General features: G+C 61.7%; 1 protein-coding gene across 1 annotated transcript; it reads left to right on the top strand.

Moving 5' to 3' along the window:
* The first annotated feature begins 29 nt into the window (after positions 1-29).
* Positions 30-7,056, top strand: BUD13 (BUD13 homolog). Its single transcript, XM_054176165.1, has 13 exons — positions 30-197; positions 570-660; positions 1,134-1,218; positions 1,381-1,438; positions 2,042-2,236; positions 2,276-2,359; positions 2,432-3,375; positions 3,797-4,041; positions 4,441-4,528; positions 4,640-4,778; positions 5,183-5,367; positions 5,482-5,563; positions 6,288-7,056. Exons 1-13 carry the CDS (start codon positions 70-72, stop codon positions 6,379-6,381), a joined length of 2,418 nt encoding a protein of 805 aa, XP_054032140.1. The 5' UTR covers positions 30-69; the 3' UTR covers positions 6,382-7,056.
* Positions 7,057-10,462: the final 3,406 nt, after the last annotated feature.

Below are 10,462 nucleotides of genomic sequence, written 5' to 3'. Positions count from 1 at the left end.
ACGGCCCGCCCGCCGCCGTGGCGCGCGCGTCTGCCCCTCGCTGCGGCGTCACTTCCGGCCGGCGGCACAATGGCGGCGCAGGGCCTGTCCAAGGCCGAGTACCTGCGGCGGTACCTGAGCGGGCCGCCCGCCGCCGAGGCCGCCCAGCCCCGCCGCCGGCGCAAGAAGAAGCCTCCGGGCGCTGCCGGGAGGACCGGGTGAGTCGCGGGGAAGGCCGCGGCCTGCGCCAGCTGCCGCCGCGCGCGGCAGGCCCGGCCCGCCGCGGTGCGTGCCTGTGGGCCTCTGCCTGCGAGCTGCCGTCGGGACCCTCCTCCGACTCCCTTAGCCTCGTCCTGAGCGGTTGGGGCTCTCTCTAGGGGTGCTAGAAATACCCGGGGTACCCCTTCGGGCCGGGCATCTTCTCCCCCGCTCCCCGGGCCAGAAATCTCCACCTCCCCTGGCGAGAAATTCCACCCCTTGCTCAGAATTCCTCCCGCTGCCATCCCCACCTTCGGGCCCGCTGGCAGGAATCGGGCTGTGCCCTTCCTTGCTGGCGACCTGATGGCAGGGCACCTTCTCCCCGCTCCTAGGATGCGGATTGTGGATGATGATGTCAGCTGGAGTAGCATCGCTGCTGTCCAGGAGAAGGAGGAGGAGGAGGATGAAGCAGACATGCCTGTGGTGAGCAGGGAGTTACGGTCAGAAGCGGTTTCACAGGCTTTATGTGCTGTTGCCATGCTCCCCCTCGTGTCTCTCTTTGGGAAGGGCTTGCTGAGACTCATCCTCACCTACCCCTTTTGGAAGGTTCTGTGATAGGGCTGGCTGAGATTCCTGATTGAAGCACAAAGTGGTTGGATTAGCTCCCTGCAGATTAAAGCAGTCAGCAGCAGCAGGGTAGAGCCAGGACTGTGGTTCTTACAGCTGCTTGGGGGAGGCAGAAGGTAGCTGTGGGTTGCTGGAGCCTGCTGACCACTGCAGTGTGAGCACTGGGAGTGAGAGCTTCAGGAAGCTGCTTTGAGACCCCCTCCTGCAGGAAGGCAGCTGAGTGATGGTCACCCATTGGAGCAGTTAGGTGTAATGGTTGGTGCTGGAGGGCAGAAATCCCTTCCTTCTCTCCCCAAAGCCACATTGCTCCCTCTGCTGTGTGTGGTCAGGTGGCAGAGTTCATTGATGAGCGTCCTGACGAGGTGAAGCTGATGGAGGAGTTCCGGACGAACGCTAAGTGGAAGCTTCTGGGAGGTGAGAGCAGAGCAGAGCCTTCCTCCCTCCCCTCCTGCTCTAGACAAGGTCCTGGCCAGTTAAACACAGTGCTGGCTGAAAGGAAGTAAATCCTTCAGCTGCTGAAGGGCTGCTGAGCTGTGGAACCCTGTGGGTGGTGACCTCCTGCTTGTTTTCCTTCAGACCAGAACGAGGACTCCCAGAGCTCAGATGTTTCAGTGCCTGCCAAAGCCACCGTGAGGTATGGAGCTCCCGCTGGAGCCTCTCCTGGTGCTTCACTTGGGTGCTGAGGGTGACTCAGTGGAGATCTGCAGCGTGCTGAGGGTGGTGGTACCACCCCCCCCGGTCTGAAAGCACCAGGGGATGTTCTGTGCTTGCACAGCACCCAGGCTGGATGGGAGCATGGTGGGGTCCCTCCATGTGAGATCCTGCTGATACAAAGGCAGGATGTGGAGGGGCAGCTGCAGCCTGGATGTCAGGAGCGTCCCTAGGGACTTACAGTTGGAGCCAGGCTGCCTCAGAGGGGGTCTGGGATCTGCTTTGGGAATTCTGTGGCTCAGGGCACTCCACAAAGCTGAATTTTGGCTCGGGAGTTTTCCTCCTGCACCAGCACTGCTGGCTTCTGGGGTCTGTGTCCAGGCTGGGGACAGCGAAACCTGACTCTGATTGCCTCCTTCTGCTGCCCTGCCAGGCGCCAGCGCCACGACTCTCCGGACAGCTCCCAGCTGGGGCAGCTGCGGCAGCAGGCCGACGCCTCCCCCCCCCGGAGGCAGCGCCACGACTCCCCGGACCTGTCCCACCCTGGGCAGGATGGAAACCACTCTGCCAAGCCCCTGCCTGCCAGGCGCCAGCGCCACGACTCCCCGGACCTGTCCCCCCCCAGGAGGCAGCGCCACGACTCCCCGGACCTGTCCCCCCCTAGGCAGGATGGAAACCACTCTGCCAAGCCCCTGCCTGCCAGGCGCCAGCGCCACGACTCCCCGGACCTGTCCCCCCCCAGGAGGCAGCGCCACGACTCCCCGGACCTGTCCCCCCCTAGGCAGGATGGAAACCACTCTGCCAAGCCCCTGCCTGCCAGGCGCCAGCGCCACGACTCCCCGGACCTGTCCCCACCAAGAAGGCAGCGCCATGACTCTCCAGACTTGTCACCTCCTAGGAGGAAGCACCAGGACTCCCCAGAGCTGTCCCCCGCCAGGCGAGATGGAAGCAGCTCTGCCAAGCCCCTGCCTGCCAGGCGCCAGCGCCACGACTCTCCAGACTTGTCCCCCCCCAGGAGGAAGCGCCACGACTCCCCGGATCTGTGCCCTCCCAGGCGCCAGCGCCACGATTCCCCAGACCTGTCCCCCCCCAGAAGGAAGCACAATGGCTCTCTGGACCTCTCTCCCCCGAGACGGAAGCGCCAGGACTCCCCTGACCTGTCCCCTCCTAGGAGGCAGCGCCACGACTCCCCTGACCTGTCCCCTCCCAGGCGAGGTGGAAGCAACTCTGCCAAGCCCCTGCCTGCCAGGCGCCAGCGCCAGGACTCCCCAGAGCTGTCCCCTCCTAGGAGGCAGCGCCATGACTCTCCGGACCTGTCCCCTCCCAGGCGGGATGGAAACCACTCTGCCAAGCCCCTGCCCTCCAGGCGCCAGCGCCACGACTCCCCGGATCTGTCCCCCCCGAGACGGAAGCGCCAGGACTCCCCGGAGCTGTCCCCTCCTAGGAGGAAACGCCATGACTCCCCAGAGCTGTCCCCACCAAGAAGGCAGCGCCAGGACTCCCCAGAGCTGTCCCCACCAAGAAGGCAGCGCCATGACTCCCCTGACCTGTCCCCACCAAGAAGGCAGCGCCATGACTCCCCTGACCTGTCCCCTCCTAGGAGGCAGCGCCATGACTCCCCGCCCCGGCGCCAGCGCCACGACTCCCCGGAGGTCTCTCCCCCAAGGGTCAGCTCCGCAGGGGGGAGGAAGGGCGGCAGGAGCAGCGAGAAGCCGCAGCCTGGGGGCGGCCAGGGGGAGCAGCCCCGGCTCAGACGCGGTGCCTCGGCCAAGCCCTCCTCGCACCACAAGCGTGAGGCCACCCCGGACCTGTCCCCTCCCCGGAGGCCGAGGCGTGACCCTGACCCGGAGACGTCCCCACCCCGGAGGAGGAGGAGCAGGAGCAGGTCACCTGGGGTGAGACAGCAGAGCAGGACTAAAGGTGAGTGAGTGGCAGAGCTGCTGCTGGCTGCCTGCTCTCTGATCTCCTTTGCTCACTGCCGGCAGGTGAGAGGCGTGGAGCTGGCAGCCTGCAGCCCGGCAGTGCCAGGGAGTTGGTTGGCACTGCTGTTGGAGCAGCAGCTTCTTGTCAGCCTGGTGTTCATCAGCTGCTGCAGAGCTGCCCCAGGAGTTACCTGGCCAAGGCTTAACCCTGCCCAAGAGGCTGAGAGCCTTTCCAGCCTGGCTCCAGGCAGTGACACCTCCAGAAGCAGGAGAAGTCAGACTCTTGTCTTCTCCCTGCACCTTTGGCATCTCAAGCCCTGGATTTTTCTAGCCTTAACCTCCTTCCCCACCATTTTCAGTCCTTTTGCAGGTCTCATTCTGCCAAGTGCTGTGAGCTTTGGGTTGTGTCTCCCCTGCAGGTGCTTCTCCAGCCACCAAGAAGCTGAGGCATGACTCTGAGTCTCCACCCCCACGGAGGGGTGCACCCCGGGGGCTCAGCTCCCCCAAGCGTGGTGCACTCAAGAGGAGTCCCAGCAGGTCTCCAGACTCTGATTTATCTCCTCCACGACGGACCCTGCCTGCTGGGAAGGAGCAGCACAGGTCCAGGAGTCCCCATGAGCCCTCTCCTCATCAGCACCATGACCCCAAGGCCTCTCCCAGGAAGGTAAGGGTGGCAGCTGTGTGGTCAAGCTGTGGGTCTCTCCCCATGGACAGACAACTGTATGAGCACAGCCAGGCCAAGCTGGATGAGGCCTTGAGCAGCCTGGGTTAGGGAGAGGTCCCATGGCAGGGGGGGGTGGGAATGGATGATCTTTGAGGTCCTTTCCAGCCTAAACCATTCTATGAAGCTATGAACTTCCACCTTGTGGAGTGGAGCTTTGGTCTGCAGCCATGCCAGAGCCTCTGCTGGCATTAGGAGCAGGCTGAGCAGCTCTGCCTCAGCCCTCGCTGCTCCAGGAGCTCTGGGAAGGTGTTCCTGAGGGTGCCAGCCAAGTGGCTGTCTGCTGATCTCTGGGCAGCTCTCAGCTGGCAGTCACTGGGGTGGGCTTTGTTTGCTTGGCAGCTCCAGGCTGGCCTGGTGACAGCTGATGTGCTGAGGAGGGAGCAGCAGGAGCTCAGGAGGCAGGAGAGGAGTAACCAGCACCTGGAAGGTAGGGGCTGCAAGCGCTGTGTGGGCGCCCGAGGAGAAGGGATACTGTGGAGCTGCAGCTTGAGCTGGTGCTGGATTGCAGCAGGCCTGAGCTGAGGCCTCTCCCCTCCAGAGGAATCCAGGCACTCCCAGACGGTGTTCCGGGACAAGTCCGGGCGCAGGAGGGACCTGGCGCAGGAGCAGCTGCAGCAGCGGCAGAGGGCGGCGGCGGAGGCGGAGCGGGACGCGCTCTATGCCAAGTGGGGCAAAGGGTGAGCTGCCCCCCGGCCCCCTGGGGCCTGGCTGCGGCCTGGGACCCCTCACTCCCTGCTTTGGAGCCCGGCTGTGCTACCCCTGCCAGCAGGGGCTGGGTGCTGTGCCGCTGCTCTCAGTTTGAGGCCCCTTGAGGAACTGCTTTAAGGCTGCTGGAGCCCTGGAGCGGGCTGCCTGGAGAGGTGGTGGAGTCTGTTCCCTGGAGACATTCCAAACCCACCTGGGTGTGTCCCTGTGTGACTCCCTTACCAGGGGGCCTGGATTCAGGGAACTCCAGAGGTCCCTTCCAATCCTCACCACTCTGTGACCCCCTGTTTGTGCCCTCGTGGCTGGATGCCTGTTGAGGGCAGCAAGCCAGAAGCTGCTCGGTGGCTGTGGGGTGAGCCCTTGAGTGTGTTTGCAGGTTGGCCCAGGACAGGCAGCAGCAGCAGAACGTGGAAGATGCTATCAAAGAGATGCAGAAGCCCTTGGCCAGGTACATCGATGACCAGGACCTGGACCAGATGCTGCGGGAGCAGGAGAGGGAAGGAGACCCCATGGCTGACTTCATCAAGAAGAGGAAGGCCAAGGAGAACAAGGAGAAGAAAGGTTTGGATGCTGTCAGGTGATGTGTGGCCCCTGGCAGCCTGTGCACACCTCTGAGGCTGGGCACACAGGGACCATGCCAGGGCAGCCAGCCAGGGTTGCTCTTTCTGTCCCTAGAGAAGCCAAGGTACAAGGGACCAGCACCACCCCTCAACAGGTTCAACATCTGGCCTGGGCACCGCTGGGATGGTGTGGACAGGTAGGTGCTGGGCCAGGGGGGGACAGTGACAGCAGAGCACACCAGGGGTGGCTGCAGGGCTTTGAGCCTGAGGATTCTCAGCTGGCAGAGGGCTGAGGTGGTTGGCATTAGAATCGTGATGCAGTCCTGTGGAAAAGGTCTCTAAACCCAACCAGCAACCCAAGACCTCCATGGCCACAGGCTTCTGGAGCACCTCCAGGCACAGGGACTCCACCACCTCCCTGGGCAGCCTGTGCCAGTCCCTGACCACTCTGGCAGCAAAGACACTTTTCCTCCCCATCTGTGCTCACTGGAGTGCAGCTTGAAGGAGCTTCTGGCTTCCAGCTCAGTGCTCCAGCACTGAAGCCACACCGTTCATCCTTTGGACCTGATTGTTTTGCCTCCTCAATCCCCAGCCTCTCAACCAGACCTTCACTGGTGCTGGATGTGTTCACTTCATAGATTGCCAGAGTGGTTTGGGTGGGGGGGATCTAGTTCCACCCCCACTGGCACGGGCAGGGACCACCCCCCTAGCCCAGGCTGCTCAGTGGGTGATGCTCTGTGCCTGCTTGGGGCAGGAGGCAGCAGGGTTGGTGCTGTCAGCCTGCTCCGTGCTGTTGCTTGCCACAGATGGAGGTGGAAGCTGGGTCAAAGTGGTGGAGGGCTCCTGAAGCCTCTGCAAGGTGTCCTTGCCTCGGGGCAGCTTCTCCACAGCAGCCCTGGGTGCTCTTGGTGTCCCTGGCAGGTCCAACGGCTTCGAGCAGCAGCGCTTCGCCAGGATGGCCAACAGGAAGGCAGTGCAGGAGCTGGCCTACAAGTGGAGTGTGGAGGACATGTAGAGGAGCCATGGGCTGCTGCTGGGGCAGGTACCCTGCTGCCAGAGCTGCCAGGAAGGGATGGCTCTGCCTGGACCAAGCTCTACCCTTGGTGCTCAGCATCCTTGTGGACCATCTCCAAAGAGGCAAAGCTGAATGGAGAGCAACCAGTGAGGAGCCAGAGGGGACAGTGGTGCTGCCTGGAGCAGGGCAGGGGCTGTGGTGTGAGGTGACCTCTGCTCTCTGTTCCCCTCTGAGGGGCTGCAGTTGCCTTTCTGGTTCCTTTCCTTGTGTTTGGCAAACTGCAGGAGCTCTCTCCTTGGCTGTTGTCCTCTGAGGGCACTTCAAGCCTTCAGCTGTCCTACATCTCAGGTTTCTTCCTCGTGGTGAAAGTGCTGAGCTCCTGGTTCCTGGAGAAGTGAAGCACATCCAGCCTGGTCCAGAGCTTCAGCTGTGCTTGAGCTGTTCCAGAGAGCAGCTGTGCCCCCAAACTGCTGTTTTTGTTGGGGGGTTTGGTGCTCCCCAGTTCATCCTGTCACCAGCTTGCTGTGGAGTCAGTAAAGCTCAGCTGCTCCAGCTGGAATGCTGCATTTGACAGGAGAGGCTGGGGGCTTCCTGCCCTGGTTTTGTTCCCCCTGTTGCTCAGCTGGCAGTGCTGGGGCTGTTTGTACTCCTGTCAATAACAGCTTGAGGGTTTTTTCACTGCATTTGGTGTGCTGCTGTTCTTTCCCTGCTGGGGAGGAGGAGGGTCAGGGGTTGTGATGCCCTCCAGCCCTGGGGAGGGCTTTGCCCATGTGGGCTCTGGGGCAGCTTGGAGGGCTGGAAGGTGGTTTGGGGGTGGGAGGAATTGTGTGGGGCTGTGGTGGGAGCTCAGAGCTCCTCACTCCTCAGCCAGGAGTGTTCTCCATCTGGGCTCTCCCCTTCTGGGAGGCTGTTCAAGGCCAGGTTGTATGAGGCCTGGAGCAGCTGAGGCTAGTTGAGAGGTGTCCCTGCCATGGCAGGGGGGTTGGAGTGGATGATCTCTGAGGTCCCTTCCCACCTGAGCCCCTCTGTGATTCTCTGACTCTTCACCCTGGCTGGGTCAGTGCCCTTGGTCTGCATCCCACATCAGCACAGCTGCCCTGGCTGTGGCCTTGTCTGAGCTGCTCTGGCAGCAGTGTTGGGGAAAGCAGGTGGGAGGCTTGGGCTGGGGGAGGGCCGGAGCCAAGGCTGTGGCACCCTGAGGCAGATCTCTCCATTAGCTCTCTGGGCAGGGCTGTGGCCTCGCTCGGCAGGGAGCAGCAACTTTGATGAGCTGCAACTACCCAGGGGAAAAGAAACCCAAACCCAAACAAACCTCACAACGACAGAGCCGAGCTGAGGGCTCAGGTCTTCACTGAATTCAAAGCAGCGCCAGGCGAGCGGCGAGCAGGGTAATTGTTATGCAAATGAGGCAGATGGAAAAACGATTAATAATTGCACAAATTAAACCCGATTGTAAACATCCTGCGGCTGCTGATAAGGGAGGGAGGGAGGGGCGGGGGCTGGCGCCTGCGCCCCGCCCCCCGGAGCCTGCGCCCCGCCCCCCGGCGCCTGCGCCCCGCCCCCCGGCGCCTGCGCCCCTCATTAGTGCTCTTTAATCAGCAGGTCGAGGGCTGGCACGGGACAGTGCCTGGTTCAGGTGATGCCACCTGGGTGCTGTGGCTGCTGGCACCGAGCTCAGGCTTTGGGCCCAGCTCCTGGCTTGGGACTCCAGGAGTTTGCTGAATGGATGTTCAGGGCTGGTTTGCTCCTCCAGGAGGGGCCAGGCTGTGGTGCTGCACCCACTTCTGGTGCCCTCAGCCCAAGAAGGACATAAACTGCAAGAGCAGCTCTAGAGGAGGCCAGGAAGATGATCAGAGGCTGGAGAATCTCCCCTGTGGGGACAGGCTGGCAGAGTGGGGGCTGAGTGGAGAAGAGAAGGCTCCAGGAAGACCTTAGAGCAGCTTTCCAGTACCTGAAGGGCTCCAGGAGAGCTGGGGAGGGACTTGTGACAAAAGCTTGGAGTGCCAGGACGAGGGCCAATGGCTTTGGGTTAGAGCAGGGCAGATTGAGACTGGAGATGAGGAAGAGATTCCTGGCAGTGAGGGTGTGGAGACTCTGGCACAGGCTGCCCAGGGAGGCTGTGGCTGCCCCCTCCCTGGAGGTGTTCAGGGCCAGGCTGGATGAGGCCCTGAGCAGCCTGGGCTGGTGGGAGGTGTCCCTGCCCATGGCCAGGGGTCAGAACTGGATGATCTTGAAGGTCCCTTCCAGCCCGACCCAGTACCTAAGCTCCTGCGGCCTGTCCCTCCTGGTGCCACCTTGTCTCCTACACCCCAGCAGGCAGTGCCAGGCTTCACCCCGGGCAGCTGGCTCTCAGCAGCAGCAGCCAGGCTGCTTTGTCAGGCACTCTGCAGCTCATTGCCCCACACCAGTTTTTCCCCTCCCCCTTTGCCAGTTTCGCTCTCCTGCCTCTGCCAGCAGCTCATCAGCCTAAAGGGCTTACAGCAGCTAATGGCCTTACAGGGCCTTCCCCTCTCAAGGACAGGCAATTAAGCTTGGCCCTGGCACATCCTAATTAGATTGGTGGTGATGAGCTGCTGGGGAATGTGTTTAGTGCAGCTCAGGTGTAAATCCCCCTGCCCGCCCTCCCCCCTCAGCCCCCTGCCCGCCCGGGTGCCGCTGGTGCCGGCCGGGGAGAGCAGCGATGCCAACCGGCTGCAGGTGCCAGCTGCCCCCTGCCTGTGGGGTGCTGGTTGTGGCAGCTCCAGCACAGCAGGCTGAGGCTCTGGCAGGTGCCTGGGTTTGTGCCACGCTGCTGCTGTGCTCTCCTAGGATTGTTTAATTAGAGAAGCTCAAGGTGTCTCAGTTGTGGCTGTGTTTTCCCTCCTCCATCCCGCAGCAGCCCCAGGTCGCAGGTGCCCAGGGCAGAGCCCAGCAGCTCTCTCCCTCCTCCTGGGGCTTGGCTGGGGGGGAGGGCAGGGTGGTGACAGCCTGCAGCCACCCCCAGTGGGGCCCGGGGGCGTGAAAAGCTCTTCCCTTGATGTCTCCATCCCCCAGATCCCCAGGCCTGGCAGGTTGGTGATTGCCTATGCAGATGTGCACTTCCCCTAATTAGGCCTTAATTAGGGACACGCAGGGATAAAAATTACCAAAAATATTTACTCCAGACTCTGATTTTCTTCTTCTTCTTTTTTTTAATCACCTCCTAGTCTCTGATTTTTAGTTCAGTTTGGTTATTTTCTGTCCTCAAACCATTCCTCTCTGCTGCTCCTCCACCCAGCCTGCCTGGAAATAACTTTTGCAGCTGCCAGGTAATGAATAGTTGTAAGTGTGAGAGCATTCCAGGCCAGAATATCCAGGGGCCACCCTCCCTCTCCCTCTGCCTTCTCTCTATTTTTTCCCCTCCCTGGTTCAGGAGATGTTTAATATTTATGGCTCCACAGCCTGGTGAAGCACAGAGCCGCCCCCAAGCCCCCAGGAGCTCGGGGGGCTGGGGGAGATGGATGGTGCTGCTGCTTTTCCTTTTCAATTACAAAGGCACCTCGCGTAATTAAGTGCTAATAACCTTGTTAATCTCAAATTGATACTCTCTCTTACTCCTGGCCGTCCCTTAATAGAATTAGAAACAGATTAATAAGGAAGGGTTGGAGACGGCGGCCAAGAGGGGGCCGCGCTCCGGCCCCTCGCCCTGCTCGCCGCTGGGGCCGGCAGGGGCCGGGCCGGGGGCAGGGCTCTGCAGCCCCGGCTGCCTTTCCCCCTCCGCTCCTCGCACGCCTTCGATTTTTTTTTCCTCGCAGACAAGCAGCCGCGGAGCAGCCTCTCCTAATGAAACTGTTTTATGTTAATTAATTACGGAGCAGGGCTCATTTTCATGCAGGGCCCAGCGCTGCTTCCCCTCCGCAGAGCCTTTGATCTGTCAAAGGCTAAATGGGAGATAAATAATCAAATTAAAAAGCAGCCTGGATGGAAATAAACACATTTGCCGTGTGTTATCTGCCGCGCAGGGCACGGCACCCGCGCAGGGGGCGCCTGGGCTGGGCACCCCGCCCCCGGGGGTGTGCCCAGGCGTGGGAAGTTTGCCCTGCCTCGGTTGCTCCCTCAGGGC

The sequence above is a fragment of the Dryobates pubescens genome, chromosome 34 (assembly GCF_014839835.1).
Source record: "Dryobates pubescens isolate bDryPub1 chromosome 34, bDryPub1.pri, whole genome shotgun sequence".
Lineage (NCBI taxonomy): Eukaryota > Metazoa > Chordata > Aves > Piciformes > Picidae > Dryobates > Dryobates pubescens.
The sequence above is the reverse complement of the archived record's forward strand: the minus strand, read 5'-3'. Positions and strand labels throughout refer to the sequence as shown.